Here is a 17,717-nt window from a genome sequence, read left to right on the forward strand (position 1 = left end):
AAAACACATTCCCCAACTTCTCCTGAGTACGGCGATACCAGATGTGTGACAATTTTTTGCAGCCAAGGTGGGCAAAGGGGCACAAATTCCTTTTAGGAGGGCATTTTTAGACATTTGGATCCCAGACTTCTTCTCACACTTTCGGGCCCCTAAAAAGCCAGGGCAGTATAAATACCCCACATGTGACCCCACTTTGGAAAGAAGACACCCCAAGGTATTCAATGAGGGGCCTGGCGAGTTCCTAGAAATTTTTTATTTTTTTGCATAAGTTAGCGGATATTGATTTTTTTTGTTTTTTTCTCACAAAGTCTCACTTTCCGCTAACTTAGGACAAAAATTTCAATCTTTCATGGACTCAATATGCCCCTCACGGAATACCTTGGGGTGTCTTCTTTCCGAAATGGGGTCACATGTGGGGTATTTATACTGCCCTGGCTTTTTAGGGGCCCTAAAGCGTGAGAAGAAGTCTGGAATATAAATGTCTAAAAATGTTTACGCATTTGGATTCCGTGAGGGGTACGGTGAGTTCATGTGAGATTTTATTTTTTGACACAAGTTAGTGGAATATGAGACTTAGTAAGAAAAAACAAACACAAAAACAAACAAAAAATTTCCGCTAACTTGTGCCAAAAAAAATGTCTGAATGGAGCCTTACAGGGGGGTGATCAATGACAGGGGGGTGATCAATGACAGGGGGGTGATCAATAACAGGGGGGTGATCACCCATATAGACTCCCTGATCACCCCCCTGTCATTGATAACCCCTCTGTAAGGCTCCATTCAGACGTCCGCATGTGTTTTGCGGATCCGATCCATGGATCCGTAAAAATTATATGGACGTCTGAATGGAGCCTTACCAGGGGGGTGATCAATGACAGGGGGGTGATCAGGGAGTCTATATGGGTGATCACCCCCCTGTCATTGATCACCCCCCTGGTAAGGCTCCATTCAGACGTCCGTATAATTTTTACGGATCCATGGATCGGATCCGCAAAACACATACGGACGTCTGAATGGAGCCTTACAGGGGAGTTATCAATGACAGGGGGGTGATCAATGACAGGGGGGTGATCACCCATATAGACTCCCTGATCACCCCCCTGTCATTGATCACCCCCCTGTCATTGATCACCCCCCTGTAAGGCTCCATTCAGACGTCCGCATGTGTTTTGCGGATCCGATCCATGGATCCGTAAAAATTATACGGACGTCTGAATGGAGCCTTACCAGGGGGGTGATCAATGATAGGGGGTGATCAGGGAGTGTATATGGGTGATCACCCCCCTGTCACTGATCACCCCCCCTGTAAGGCTCCATTCAGACGTCCGCATGATTTTTACGGATCCATGGATACATGGATCGGATCCGCAAAACACATGCGGATGTCTGAATGGAGCCTTACAGGGGGGTGATCAATGACAGGGGGTGATCAGGGAGTGTATATGCGTGATCACCCGCCTGTCATTGATCACCCCCCTGTAAGGCTCCATTCAGACGTCCGTATGATTTTTACGGATCCATGGATACATGGATCGGATCCGCAAAACACATGCGGATGTCTGAATGGAGCCTTACAGGGGGGTGATCAATGACAGGGGGTGATCAGGGAGTGTATATGCGTGATCACCCGCCTGTCATTGATCACCCCCCTGTAAGGCTCCATTCAGACGTCCGTATGATTTTTACGGATCCATGGATACATGGATCGGATCCGCAAAACACATGCGGACGTCTGAATGGAGCCTTACAGGGGGGTGATCAATGACAGGGGGGTGATCAATGACAGGGGGTGATCAGGGAGTGTATATGGGTGATCACCCGCCTGTCATTGATCACCCCCCTGTAAGGCTCCATTCAGACGTCCGCATGTGTTTTGCGGATCCGATCCATGTATCCGTGGATCCGTAAAAATCATACGGACGTCTGAACGGAGCATGACAGGGGGGTGATCAATGACAGGGGGGTGATCAATGACAGGGGGGTGATCAATGACAGGGGGGTGATCAGGGAGTTTATATGGGGTGATCATGGGTGATCAGGGGTTCATAAAGGGTTAATAAGTGACGGGGGGGGTGTAGTGTAGTGTAGTGTTTGGTGCGACTTTACTGACCTACCTGTATCCTCTGGTGGTCGATCCTAACAAAAGGGACCACCAGAGGACCAGGTAGGAGGTATATTAGACGCTGTTATCAAAACAGCGTCTAATATACCTGTTAGGGGTTAAAAAATTCGGATCTCCAGCCTGCCAGCGAGCGATCGCCGCTAGCATGCTGGAGATCCACTCGCTTACCTTCCGTTCCTGTGAGCGCGCGCGCCTGTGTGCGCGCGTTCACAGGAAATCTCGGCTCTCGCGGGAGGACGCGTATATGCGTCCACCCAGAAGAGCAGGGCCGCCGGCAGGATGCAATCCTGCGTACGGCGGTCCTGGAGTGGTTAAAGATCATCACTGGAGCCCTGCCGTTGGTGGACTTGGATCTTAGGGAAGGTTGCTGCACCATATATTAGTGTTTATTATTTGCACATATAGTAATGTTATCCCATTTAGTCAGTCCCTTCTCCTGGGGAAGCTGTTGATGGCCACTACAAGAAAAGTGTAGTATTGCATGTCGACCATTCAGAAAATGGTCTTTCGGAGTTCTAAAGAGCTGGAGCCCCTTTTTGCTTTCTGTGTCTGTGAGACCAACCAGGATTGGTAGCGGAATCACTGAAGAACTAGGCAGACTTCCTATTCAAGAGTCTGGAAATCTGAGTGATAGCCTATGTGGGGAGGCATAAGGCACTATTCACATCATGTTTATGGGCTTTGTTTAAAGGGGTTGTCCCATCACAGACAATGGGGCATATCTCTAGGATATGCCCCCGTTGTCTGATAGGTGCGGGTACTACCTCTGGGACCTGCACCTACACTGAGAATGAAGTTGAGAAGGCGGCTGGCTCAGCTATTTCCGTCAGCCCCATAGAAATGAATGGGAGCAGAGGCTGTGCAAGCGCGATGTGCTCTTAATCACTCCCAGTGATTTCCCAGACCACGGGAAACAAGGGGTCCTCCACCCACCACTTTCCCTGCTCTGTTCTCGGCGTAGGTGCAGGTCCCAGAGGTAGGATCTGCACCTATCAGACAATGGGGGAATATCCTAGCGATATGTCCCATTGTCTGCGATGGGAATACCCCTTTAAAGATGCACTCCCACATACATTTTTTATTCTCTGACCTGTTAGAAAGGTACAGGATGTAAACTGTAATGAAGGTAATCTTCTTACCAATGGCGGTATTTGTGAGTTACAACCTCCCTTATGATCCTCAGCCATGTCATGTGACAAACCAATTTCTCTGTGTATCCCTATGGGAGCATCGGTTTCAGTCTCATAGAAATGAATAGGGAAGTAACTGACTTCCTGTCCTGTATCAGTTAGAAGTCAGAGTATTGGTCACAGCTGAGGCATAGAAGGGAGGTTATAACTCACAAATTCAGTCACTGGTATGAAAATGAACTTCACTACAATTTACACAATGTACCTTTCGAACAGGTCAGGGAATAAACATTTTTGTGGGAGTGTTTCTTAACACATATGCCAAAACATAAGCATTGAATGGATATCTCTGATGGTGTAGCACTCATAGGGTTCCATTGTAAAAATAAAAAATAAGATACATTTAAGTGGACTTTTTTTTTCCCTACTGGCTATCATTGTATGGAAAATCATCTCTACTCGTCTACTATGCCATACGGTTTTATACAGACATATGCCAGCCAATTGGAGACAGGATGCTCTTTTGGCTTTCATCAGGCTGATGTAACCCTATGGACATGTTTAGTATGTATGTCTTCCCGGCGTAGGTGCTAAACAGACATCACAAATGTGCTGTGGACATATCCTAAGCTGTGTTCACACCCTTTAGTATCTAACCTAAAGATGGCAGAACGCCTAGTTGAAAGTTTTTTATAAGTTTCCTCTTTTTTTGGATGCAAAGTTTCTTTTGTGTATTTATTACATCGATGAATATTTTCTTTTCCAAGCTTTAACATGGTGTAATGATTCCCGCTGTCCTTTTCATATTCCCTCTACAGTCTGATTCTATCCCTGGAGGCCAAACTGAACCTGCTGCACAGCTACATGAATGTAACCTGGATACGCATACCCTCTGAGACACGGGTAAACCCCTGCTGTTTTAGATTTTCTGCTTATTGTATTCACTTCTTTCCTGTTATTTAGATTTTTTTTTATTCTTGTTTTGCTAATCTGTATTAAAGTGTATATTTAATTTCTGGTTAATTTTCAGAATGAGCTGTCATATATGTTCCTGAGAAATAACATGGTGATTAAATGACTTGTATCTTGCATTTATCAGCAGTTTCCCCCCTCTACAGACTCCATTTTTAATTGTCAGTTCACTGAGCTCAGCTCCAGAGTGGGCATAAGCCTCACTACTATGATGTCTGCCATACATAGCACACAAAGGCGAGGAGATCCTGGGAGAATGACATTACCTTAGGAATATTACATTTATATTCATGTAATATCTAAGTCTTCCTCTGTTGGTGCACTGTTTACAGAATATACAGCACTATAACTCCTTAGTGACCACCAAGACGCCTTTTTATAGCAGTCACTAAGGAGCCTTAGGCTAGTCCAACGCCTTTTTACTGCGGCAAAGTCTAACCACTAAACGGGTCTCCTATGCAGTGGAGAGCGGGGGCTTGGCTCTCATATGAGGGCTGCGCTCCTGCTCTAATGGCCCACACCGGCAGAAGCGCTGAACCAAGCCGTTTACCCATTTCGATGAAGTGGTCAATAGCAAACGTGGCATCTTAATGGTTTAGAGGAAGGAAGCTCCCTCTGTCTCCCATCGGCATCTCTCGAATGTGAACACGGGGTGACAATGTCTTCACATAGCAGTCTGAGGCCTAATAAAGGTCCCAGGCCTGCCTGCAGTGTCTTCTTTGTAGGCTGCTCCTCTGTGCCGGAGCCTGCTGGTGACTGTCAGTATGGCACTGACAGTATAATACATTGTACTGCATAAGCAGTGCAATGTATTTTAAAAGTAATCAAAAGATTGCCTGTAAAAGGCCCCTTGGGGGAACTAGTGGTTAAAAAAAAGGAAAAAATTGCATAAAATCCTCTCCACTTATTTGGTATCTTCATGTCCATAACAACCCGCACCACACAATCATGTAATCCCGTATAGTAAATGCTATAACAAAAATAAATAAATGCCAGGATTTCTGTGTTTCTGTGCTTATTCTCAACACAAAAAAAATAAAAAGCAATCAAAAGTATTATGAACCCCAGTGAAAAGTCCAGCTCTGACACAGCTCCATACAAAGAAAAAAAAAAAAAGATATGGGTCTTGGGATGCATCGATGCAAAAATATTTTTTTTAAGGGTTTTTATTAGGCAAAAGTAGTAAAATGTAAAAAAAATAACTCTTTGGTATCGCTGTAATCATACTAATCCTGAGAGTAAAGTTATTGTGTTATTTATGCTGCAAAAACACAGTTACATAGTTGATAGGGTTGAAAAAAGACATAAGTCCATCAAGTTCAACCAAGGGATAGGTGGGGACGTGAATCCCAGAAGGAAATGAGACTCAGATTTCTATACATTCATCTAAAGCCTTTTTAACCCTTAGGCTAACAGAGTTTTTTTCGCTTTTGCGTTTCTCATTTTTTCTTCCCTATTTTCCTTGAGCCATAACCTTTTTAAATTTCCAGTTACACAGCTGTATAGGGGCTTATTTTTTGCAGGACAGGTTGTACTTTCTAATGCCACCATTAATTATGGCATAAAATGTAGTGGGAAGCGGTAAAAAAGTTCCAAATGGGGTGGAATTGGAAAAATAAAAATGCAACTGCGTTTTGTTTACGGCAAAACTGACCGATTCCCTTTATTCTCTGGGTCAGTACGATTACGATACCCTCTGTTTGCATCCTTTATGCTCAGTTATGCACATTTTGCATCCATTTTAGCCATTTCCGTTTGAGATCCGTTATTTTACTAAAAGTATACATTTTTTCCATCTAAAAGAACGGATCTCAGATGGAAATAGCTAAAATGGATGCAAAATGTGTATAGTTGAACATAACGGATGCGTAAAATACAGCATCTGTTTTTCTGATTGATGGGGTGGCTTTGGGACTTTTTTGTGACTTGAAAAAAAAAAAAAAAAAGTCCTAGTCATAAATCTGAAGTGAAACTCCTTAAGGCTACTTTCACACTTGCGTTGTTAATTCCGGTTTTGAGGATCTCAATACCAGAATTAAATGGATCCGATTTGATTTTGCACATCAGGATGCATCCGTTCAGTTAGGATGCACTTGTGTGAAATCAAAACCGAAAAAAAACGGATCCATCACTAAAAACATTGAAAGTCAATGGATGAGGGATCCGTTTTTTTAGGCTCCATAAAAAATGGATCTGTCACCATCGACTTACATTGTTTTCAGTGCTTGATCTGTTGTTGTTTTTTTTTTTGACATTTTTATGACCAGACACAAAACCGCAGCTTGCAGTGGTTTTGTGTCCGGACACAAAACGCAATGCTGCCAGAACAGAAGACATCCTGATGCATCTCTTTCCATTCAGAATGCATGAGGACTAAACGGAAACTTTGTTTCCTGTATTGAGATCCTCTGCCGGATCTCAATACCAGAAAACAACAACGCAAGTGTGAAAGTAGCCTAACATAGCCAATCCAGGTCCAGTTTCCCATCTACAAAGATTTTGTGCAAGATGACAATAGCCCAATTTAGCGACCTTGAAGACAGAATTCTACAGTACAGGGCTAGATAAATCCCCCCATAGTATTTAGATTACCGTCATGTCCACTGGTGTCTCTTCATGACGAACATGTCTGTTGCTATGGAGGCGAATTTCTGTTTCTAGTCATCACTATAATTATCTTTCACTAATAGAGATCAGCGCTAGCGCCTCCTCCTATAGAAAAATAGCCCATGCCCCTCAATCCTAAGGGCACATTCACATTGGCGCTTTTATTTCCTTGTTCTGCTCTGTTATAGGAGGAGAACAACAAATATAATGGAATAATATGAACAGATCCCATTGACTATAATGTCCATTTGGGAGAAGGTTTTTTTTTTTTTTTTTTGCGGAGAAAAAACCCCAGAATGACCAACTCTGTGACAGAGGTCCTGAAAGGTTCCCCAAGACTTGAAGATATAACTAGATTATTGATTTTATGCACTATGTCCCATCATATGAGTTTTCACCTAGTGGTGGCAGTATTGCTACAGATATTCTGCAGTGTAGCAGAGCCGACTGGAACTAAGTGGAGGAGGAAAATAGACTGCTTCTGACTTTTCTTATTAGTAGTAAGATTGACATTTACTTAAGTTATTTTCCTTAAGATAACTAGTCAAGCATAATCTCATAGTAATATATTTAATGTTAAGAACACAAATGCTAATGCTAACACTAGATATTGTATTATACAGTAGTATATACTGTATGTCTTACTGTATGTATCTCTCCATGCCCTATCCCATATTAAGAATTCATTTTGTTGTTTTTGATATTGATGGAAAACCACTTTAAAACTTGAAACCGAACTCCGCTTTGGTTCCGACTAGTACCTTGGTACCATAGCGGAATTCGCTGGTTTTCCACTTTAAAAATCAATTACCAAAGTTATTCAACGAAGTCAAGTGCGACTTCACGAATAACTAATATCGGCTCATCGGAGCCCATACATTCTAATACTGTACAAAGACGGATCTCTATACAGTATTATTCCGAAGCTTTGAACAAAGCGATTTCTGATGTAGCGTCCGAAGCTCACTTCGCTCAACGCTAGTAACAATGTATGCCTTTTGCTTTGCCCTAAAATCATCACACAAAATTGCAACATTCATGATAAAGGGGTTATCCGGGCAGATTCATTTTTTCCAGCAGTTTACAATGGTTTAACATATTAAAATAAATAATATCTTACAGCTCCCCCACCGCTTCCGTGTCGGGTCCCCTTCCCCCTGTCTCTGCCGACTTTTCTCCAGCAATGATATGTCAACGGAGGTGGTGTGGAAACATCACTGGAGCCGAGTGAACAGCGACCAACAGGGGACCCGGAAGCAGTGGAGGACTAGTGCGGTATTATACATTTGGTCCTTTTATGACATTGTATGCCTTTGGAAAACCCATTTAATGTGGCTGAACAACCACATCACAGCAGCAGTCTGTGGTGCTGGCCAGTTTGCATTTGTTATGTTTGGTTCTCATGGACAAAGACATCATACATGCTTGTAACAGAGATGTGATGGAGATCCAATGAAGGAACTGTAAGGATCCTAGAGGCGGAGTGGGAGACAGTAAGAATTTCTAATAGATATTAAATATTTTTAATTCTAAGCACTTATATAGCACAGCTCTTTACAGACATTAGCATCAAGCTGTCCCCAGTGCTGGATCACAATGTAACCTTTTCCATAGATTACTGTTATTTTCTTAAATTTCCAAATTCTTTGTTGCTCCACACATGCAGATACTACATTTACGGAGCCTCCTATACAGACTTGTAGTCGAGCAGCAAGTGGGTGCAGTGTTCGTATGGTGTTAGGCATGCATACTAATCAAATGCATGCGGTCAGATGACTTGCGTGTAGTCTACTCTGTTCAATTTGGTCTCTTACACTCTGGTAGAGGCCTCGGGTAAATTCACCTTTTGTCTGTTGTTAACTGGGCGTATACACTATGCATTATTAGCTTTATTTATGGGCAGCTGTCATTTAATGTTTCCTCTGTTATTTTAGGCTCCTTTGGCCCAACCAGAATCTCCAACAGCTTCTGCAGGAGAGGACGTACAGTCACTTGCCGACTCTGTGGACTCTGACCACGAGTCAGTCTGCAGTAATTCCAATGTTAACAATGGTAAAAACGGGAAAGAAAAAGAAAAACAAAGGAAAGAAAAGGAAAAGAACAGAACGGACTCTGTGGCGAACAAGCTTGGGAGCCTCAGCAAAACCCTGGGTATTAAATTAAAAAAGAACATGGGAGGCCTCGGGGGCTTAGTGCATGGCAAAATTAGCAGAGCAAATTCAGGCAATGGGAAAAACAGTGATTCCACTGACAAAGTAAAGAAGTCCAAATCTCGCAAAGGAAGCAAAGAGGAGTCCGGACAGTCTGCTAGCACCTCGCCTTCAGAGAAGACAACTCCATCACCCACTGATAAAGCTAGCATATCACCCATTGATAAGCTAACAAACAGATCACTATTAGATAATAAATCAGACCCCTGGAAATATAGCACAGATGTTAAACTCAGCCTTAATATTTTGAGAGCTGCCATGCAAGGGGAACGTAAATTTATCTTTGCTGGACTTCTTCTTACCAGTCACCGGCATCAGTTTCATGAGGAGATGATTGGTTTTTACTTAACTAGTGCCCAGGAACGGTTCAATGCCGAGCAGGAACAGAAAAGAAAGGAAGCTGAGAAGAAAGCTGTCCTTAACGGGTCATCCTGCAGGAAGTTGGATCAGGAAGGGTTTGTCAAAGAAAAGTTGGAAACATCTCCTCAGGATAGGGCATCACCAATCTTGCCTCAAAGCCATACAACACAACTAGTTCTAAAATTAAAGGATCGATCCAGTCCTACTCCTGCTTCCTATCCCTCACCCAGCAACGGTGCTAAGAAATGTGGTCCCGTGCCAGTATCTGCCCATTACAGCCATACGCCACCTGTCCAAAGGCAGAGTGTGATTCATCTACATGATGTCAACTCCAAGTCACCGAGCTTCCAAGATGATCCTTATAAACCAGTTGTGGGCTCTTTGAAAACTTGTGCTACATATCCTCAACAGAATCGTTCATTGTCTTCACAGAGCTATAGTCCAGCTCGATTATCGGGCATACGCACAGTGAACACGGTTGAATCCCTTTCATATGAGAAACCCACAGACCATAAATCTCAGACATATACAAATGGGTTTAACTCTACAGATATTAGAGACTGCTTAGAATATGCGGATGAGGAGTCTCCTCAGACATGGTTGAACAATGACAAAAATAGTAGAGGCAGAAGTACAGGCTGCCCAATATATTCCCTTCACCAGAGCAGGTGTAAGAAGGAGAACTGCTCTTTCTATGGACGCCCCGAGACTGATAATTTCTGCTCTTACTGCTATAAAGAGGAACTGAAGAGACGTGATCGGGAAAATAAAGTGCACAGGCACTGAATTGATTTGAAGGTTCAGACCTCTTATCATTTTTTTTTACATGCAAAAATCCAGTACTAAATCACTTTAATTGCAATGGAACAAAATAGCCAAATTGGAGAGCAAGGGAGAAATAATAGTCGCTTGCTGTTATACAGGTCAAGCTTTATTAGACTGCTCAGAACGAGAAGGAATAAAAGCCTTTGTTAGATTTTTCTTTCTCTAGTCATTTTCATATATTACGCTGAAAGGTTGGTCATGTCACAGTCAGTGCTGTGTATGATGGGTGGTTATTAACTACTAAGGTGCCTGATTTCTGTTATCACTCAGGTAAGTAGGAAGGACCTCTAGTGGACTCCTCACCTACACACATTGAAGGCAGGCAGTTTAAGACATGTTGCAATATAAGACCCATCAACAAGCTAGGAACTAGACACATCACTGATGCATGAGCCTTAACCATCTGATGCACGTGTGATGTCACTAATTTCAAGTTTTTAGTTAAGTCCCAGGTTTGAAGTCACAAATAAAACTGCTTCGATGTGTGCAGATGACTAGTCCACTTTTAATATTTCCTAATATCAGTTTTGGTTGGATGTAGCCAAAGCACCATCTGTGTTACTCACTTTGGCTAGCGTATTTGTCATGGTTTCTTTGGTAGAAATATATGTACATTTGTATTGTCCTTTAAGCGCTGTCGCTCTACATGCATTTTACATATTTTTATTAATTGTCTTGTTTATGGGTAACATCCAAGCAAAGGACGATAATAGAGGAATGTCTATGGACGACTGCTTCACTTAAAGCCATGCTAAATGTGTAAGGTTACATGGCCTTCAGAACCTGCTCTAACAAGTCACTTGTGTGTCTTTGGGCTATTGTTGGTAAAAAGGTTTCAGTTCTGTATCAGTGTGTCACATGGTTTCATAAACTGCATTTTTTTCACAAATAGTATAGAGAGTATTTGTCGGCAGGATCAACCCTATTAAGTCTATTAGGTTGATCCTACTCAGTAAAATGATACTTGATTCATGTTTCTCCGTCGTTCCATTCCTGAGAAAATTAACCTTTTATTGATATGTAAATTGGGTCTTTGGTGCACCAAGGTACGGGCAAGAGCACCTAGAGCTACTACCCCCATCCTCTTGATTGCTAGTACTCTTATGCCTGTGCTATAGTCCACACTACCAGCTCATGTTCAGTATATCTGCCTCTGCTTCCCGACATGTGCTGATGACATCATCCTCCACCTGACATTTGACTTTGTTCGGGTGGTGGGTGACAATACTGGCGCATGCATAGTAGTCATCTGCGCTCCAGGAAAAACAGGCAAATGCATAAGGATGGTTGAATGGTTCTAATTGCAGAGCGGAGAAGCTCTGGTTCTCAGAGGAGCTTGGACCCAGCATCAGTGCACTGAAGACCTAATTTACACATTAAGCATTTATTTACCCAGGAACAGCACAATGGAGGAACATAAATGAGGTACCATTTTACTTGGCAGGATCAACCCTACCAGGCATTGTGTTTGGCTTGAGAGGGTTGATCCTGCAGACATAAGCTGTTTAGCAATATTAGTTGTAGCAAAGGACTGATTCTGCTGAGACCAGTAAACAATGTGGAATGCAATGAGTTGATGTAAAAAACAGGTTGACTATAAATGGGAATAGTGACTTCTCAGGGAAAAGGATTTGGGAGCTGATTCTTCAGTGTACATTTATAAATAAGAACAGCCAGTTGATGGAACCTTACATATTGTTGATTTTAGGTCACATATAGACCCAGAGGCCTCATTTCTTTCCATAGCGATGCCATCATATATGGTGGTAGCAAAATCATATTTCATGGTTTAACACAAGGATAAGTGACAGTTTTCATTCACAGAAGTAGAGACAAAAATTGTGTGCTCTGCTGATTGGAAAGTATAAAAATGATGTTGCTTATTTGTTGGAGTCTTATTATTGTATTAGGAGGTCTCCATGTAACTGCAAAACAACCCGGAAATAAAAACCTTCACCCAATCAACTCTGTACCGCTGTAGGCCTGTAACCTTAGGAAACAATTGGGCCATTGCCTTAATATTGCACAGATAGATCCTGGTACCCTTATTTTGTCCTATATAGAATGATACTTATTAATATCTTATGGTCTGCTGCTGTATAGTTGTATGTCTCCGGCATACATTGATGACATTGGAAGACTACATAGTATAGACTTTATACAGCTTTGTGTAGAACCGTCTCTAAGGCCAAAGAGTAGGTCTGGAGAACAACAATAGTTAGTTGAAGCAATTAATACTGTGCAGTGATGTTATTAAAGGAAACCTGTCATCACCTTTATGCTGCCCAGACTAACGGCAGTATAAAGAGACCGGTGAGTTGATCTCAGCGTTCTGTCATTTATAAGTTAAAAGTAAGTGGTTGCTGAGAACCAACATCACAATCATTGCAGACTGGGCCTGGAAAATAGTCACGGCCACCTGAGAAGAGTCCTGGTTATTCATGAGCTCCTGCTCTCCTGCCCACCTGCTGATGACTGACAGTCTTCTACCTAGTTTTCTCCCTTTCTCGCTAGGAGAGAACTGCCAATCATCAGCAGATGGGCGGGAGAGTAGGAGATTATGAATAACCATGACTCTTCTCAGGTAGATTTGACTCTTTTTAAATACCTGTGCTGCAATGATTATGATGCTGGTTCTCAGCAACCACTTACTTTTAGCTCATGAGTGACACACCGCTGACATCAGCATTTCTGTAACTAATTTATGCTGCCCTCAGTGAGGTCACCAAAAGTTGATGACAGGTTCCCTTTAAGTATTAGACATTGATCAGCCATAACATTGAAGCCATCTGCCTAATATTGTATAAGTTTTAAATTATGCCGCCAAACTCCCATGTCCCATCGAGGCATGGACTTGACTTCTGAAGGTGTCCTATGGTATCTCGAACTTTTTAAGTTGTGAGTGAGACAGAGCGGAAATAGGGGAGTGTCAGAGCTAGCAGAGATTGTAAGCCTGATAAAGGAACAGCTTCCACACTGCTTCTGAATTCACAGGGACATAATTTCCTCCTGTAAGTGTGATCTCCCCCTCTTTATCTGTTGTGTGAGCTCCAGAGCTGAAAACATAGTGGGAAATAAGGGAAAGGATGTTGCAGCAGTACAGTGCTGGCAGATTCCAGAAAAGGAAGATGTCCCCTGCTTGTGAGAGAAATGCATCTAGAGGTGCAGCTGAAAAGGGTCAATAATTAGGCTGAAAAGACATTAGAGAAACCCAAGAAGACCTTTTCCTTCATAGTTATGATTGTACAAGTAAGCACACTTTTATTGAAAAGTCAGGTATGCTTTAATTTCAAGAAAACCCACGGCACTCCTGTAGCATATGCAATTAAATCAAAACATCTTTATTTTCCATCCAGTCCAAACAACATATGTAGGCTAACATTTCGATCTTGTCTCAGACCTTGTTCACAGCCTGGTCAACAGGAGAAACGTGTTACAGACAGACGCTTAATCAGACAACACACCTCCATCAAACTTCCGGCAGTGTGATGCTAGTCTGTCTGTAACACGTATTTCTCCTGTTGACTAGGCCATGAAAAAGGTCTGGGACAAGATCGAAACATTGGCCTTCAAATGTTGCTTGACCTGGATGGAAAATACAAATGTACTGATTTGATTACATATATTACCGGAGTACCATGTTTTTTCTAATACTTTATTGAAGAGGATTTTCCCTACCATCGGCACCAACATTTTCGGCCTGAGTGCAAACCAAATACTTCATCTTGAACTTGTCATGTTAAACCATTTGTGAACCATTTTTGCAGTGTGGCAGGGTGCATTATTCTTCTAAACTAGGCCACTGCCATTAGTGAATACCATTGCCATGAAGGGGAAGCCTTTCTTATTATGTGAACACTGGCTAGTCCATGATGCATTATTGAGTAAGAAGCTGAGTAAAATAATTCTGTACTGTATGTTGGCACATATTACATGGTGGCTGCTGCATTATGTTAATTTCTTCATGCAACTAGAAAGAACGTTTCAGCACTTTTACTTCAAAGAACAGTGAAATGGTAATTACTGCATCAATATATTCAGAAAATTAAATCTGAAATTTCTGAATGTCACTTATTTGATTCTGTAAATCTGTGCTTCGGTATGCAACAGCTAAATCTGTGGATAGTTACAGTAAGTAGCCATGCTCATTATTCTGTTTAGTTCATTGGTTACATATGAAAACATATTCTGATTATCAGATGGAACAGAATTCTTCCTCTTATCCCCCTGCAAGGCGTATACCATCCATCTTAAGTAATAAATTAACACATAAAAGTACTGATGGCTAAATGTAGTTTTCCAAATGTCGCCATCTTAGCTGTAGTTATAGGTGGATATCAAAGATTAGATTTTGTGTCGAACATTTTTAACTTTCTTTTTATTGGATTTTCCAGAAAGAACAGATCTGGACACATTATTGTGTTCCAACAAGCAGATAGAGGACTGTAATCTGTAGGACTTAAAGAAGACCTGTCTGTTCTCCTGACAGAACTATATTAGTAAGTACTTGTATTCCCCATAAAACAACAATTCTGGACCATTTTCTTAGAACTTTACATTGTGCTGTTCCTCTGTTATACTTCCTAGGCGGTAATGAAATATTGACAACTGTTACCAGTGGGCCTGTTTCCCATCCAGTCTGTCAGTGCTGATAGTGCCAGATTGTGTAGGGCAATTTATTTATAAATGTATAGGAAGAATAAAAGAGGAAGAGCACAATGCAGAGTTCTATCAAGCAGTTTTGTTATTACATGGGAAATACAGGTATTTAGAAAGCTGACTGGTTCTCTTTAGATACATAAGGGTAGTAAAAAGTGGTATCCATAGGTGTAAAGATGTAAGAAAGGAGGGCAAGAGTCATGGAAAGAAGTAGGTGTCATCTTCATGCTTTAGAATATTAACACCTTGATTGGAGTAGAAGCTCCAGAGCAATAAGTTAATTCCAAATGTTTTCTCAAATGTGCCCACTTTTTTGTTCATGTTGGTAGCCAGCAGCTCCACATTGTGATTGTGTAGGATTGAGGTGTACGGCGATGCATATGCAAATAAATCTACTAGGCTTTTAGCCACTGAGATTAAAGTAGAATTTAGGAGATACCCCAGTAAGGTAGTCGCATGCCTCTGTAGAGGTTGTTGCCCTAACCTGAAATAAAAAGGAAGAGTTGAGGATACTGTTCCAGAAGATGTGGCTAGTGGATACACTATGAGCCTCATATCTCTAGAATCTCTTGGCTATTGTGGGTTTCAGGCTATGTTGCAGGGCAGATAAGTGGTTCCAGATCTATTCTGAATGTGTAGTAGATTTCTGAATTCACTTTCCCCATCACCAGTCCCAAATTATCAGATGGTACTTTTTAATTTACCAGTATTTCAGAATGTTAGGTGTGAACAGGTTTATTTGCATACTGTGAAATAAACGGCTCTCTCTGCCTCTCACTGAGCGGTAAGTGCCAGCATAGTTTTGAACATCAACCAGTATTACATGCAGTCAGCTGGATACATGTAACTGAAAGTTTGCATATGTCTCCACTGTGGAGTAATCTCGATTCGGTTTCTTGTCACGTACCACTTTTTTGATACCTGATAGTTGCATGAAGTCATCAAACATTTTTCCGTGCTCAGCAGTGACATTGTGGCTTAAAGGGTTTTTTCAAGTGAATTAATTCTGGTTGGCTGATAGGGGCTAAAAAAACATACAAGGATGGATATTCACTTATCTCCTGCCGCTGCCATTCTGATGCTGCATCGGTCCCCACTGCTCTCCTCTTCCTGCCCAGCTTCAAAACACCTAAGAAACAAGGAAAGGCCCACTCAGCCTTTCGCAGGCATTAGTGTTGACCCTACTCTTCCAGGCCTTTCCTGGCATTACTGGTGTGTCGAGTCACGTCAGACAGGTGTAGAGCAGCATAGAGTGGCAGCAGCAAAGGAGAGGTAAAGGTGAGTATCTGTTCTTGTAGGATTTTAAGACACTCTGAGCTCACTGCCACCAAATGTTTATTTGTCTGGGAAAACCCCTTTAAGTGTAAAAGGAGCAAGGCTTCAGGGTCTTCTGTTATATAAGTAGTGGCATAGAACGTTACATACAAACACAGCGTGCACTAAGTAAAACTTTTCTTCAGAAAGAAGTGTTGACTAGCTATTCTATCCTAATATGCATTGCAGTCCACAGCCCCTTGAAATAGCCTGTGACAACCCTACCATAGGTTGCTCAGCAGTAATGGCACAACATTTTAAGTATTGACTTGTTGGCTCAGTATACATGAAATGGAGATTTTCTAATTACCTTATAGTAGTTAAAGGTTTAGTTATGTACGATTCTGTGTAATTTAAGGATCAAGGCATGTTATACCATATTATTAAGCTACTGTATGTCATGTCACTGGTGGAGATCTGAACGTTGGGAACCCCACCACTGCCAGTTCTGGCTACTGTTGTGTGGTTCCCTCTTCCAGGGACTTATAGCTGATATATTGCAGACTATAGATATTGAAGTACTAAACTAAGTGCTCTATTTACATACGCTAAATTAGTTGTTCACAGACATAACTGTTTGACCCCCCCCCCCATTCTATATAACAGTATGCCCCAGCTCAGATTACGTTTAGAAAATACAAGTTACAGTGGAAACACATTGCAAAATCAAACCATTCCATCCTATACAGTGTGTACAGGTCCTTCTTGCCTACAGAACACTATTGTGAAATTTCTGCAAGTCTACAGTTGTGGGTAAGATAGAAAATATGTGTTTCAACAAGCTTGTTCTATCAGTTTGTTATGTAGAAACCATGCAGCAATTTAGAAAACTATTCTTCCAGGCACAATTCACTTCTGTAAAATTACTAACATAAAGGGCTTGTCCCATGAAACATGTTCTTTTTGCAGTTTTCAAACCAGCACCTGGATCTGAATACTTTTGTAATTGCATGTAATGAAAATTTAGGCTAGCCAGTTAGCTATTCAATAAAAATATATCTGTATAGCGCCACCTGCTGTTTGCTCCTTTTCTCATTTATCAGTCCACCTCTCTGAGAGGGCCACCCATTCTCAGTTCCATCATTCAACTGCTTCCTGAGCTGTGATAGGGAGAGAGCTGAGCAATGGGTAGGGAGATCTCTGGATCCATGTATGGTACAGGGCTGGTTCTAGCTTTGATAGAGTTTGTCATGTACAATATGACATCTGATTTTCGTTTTTTACATTTATCACGGGATAACCCCTTTAAGCCCAATGACTTGAGTGCATATTTGGGTATGGGTACAGTCATATTTATTTTCATTGATTAAGCCATCAGAAATGGAAATGCATGTAGATGTACAGATGCAGCCGAGCTAAACTTGATGGTTAAAGAATTGCAAGAAAAAGATACCTTTTCAATGGATTTCAACGGCTTTTGTCACAAGATCACCGAGATAACACTGGGCCATGTGTTATCAGAGTCAAGTTTAGCTCGGCTACATCTGGATGACTCCTAAAAACTGGGTCAAAATGTTA

The 17,717-nt window shown here is 41.7% G+C and overlaps 1 protein-coding gene across 2 annotated transcripts in view; it reads left to right on the forward strand.

Moving 5' to 3' along the window:
* The window catches only part of OTUD7A (OTU deubiquitinase 7A), a 293,318-nt gene extending 281,127 nt beyond the window's left edge, over nt 1-12,191 (forward strand). For both annotated transcript variants that reach the window (XM_044279731.1, XM_044279732.1), the window contains 2 exons: nt 4,071-4,155; nt 8,766-12,191. In XM_044279731.1, coding sequence (XP_044135666.1) covers nt 4,071-4,155; nt 8,766-10,187 — 1,507 coding nt within the window. In that variant the 3' untranslated portion in view covers nt 10,188-12,191. The remainder of the gene's footprint in view (nt 1-4,070; nt 4,156-8,765) is intronic.
* The last annotated feature ends 5,526 nt before the right edge of the window (nt 12,192-17,717 follow it).

The sequence above is a fragment of the Bufo gargarizans genome, chromosome 2, assembly GCF_014858855.1.
Source record: "Bufo gargarizans isolate SCDJY-AF-19 chromosome 2, ASM1485885v1, whole genome shotgun sequence".
In the NCBI taxonomy this organism is placed as follows: Eukaryota; Metazoa; Chordata; class Amphibia; order Anura; family Bufonidae; genus Bufo; species Bufo gargarizans.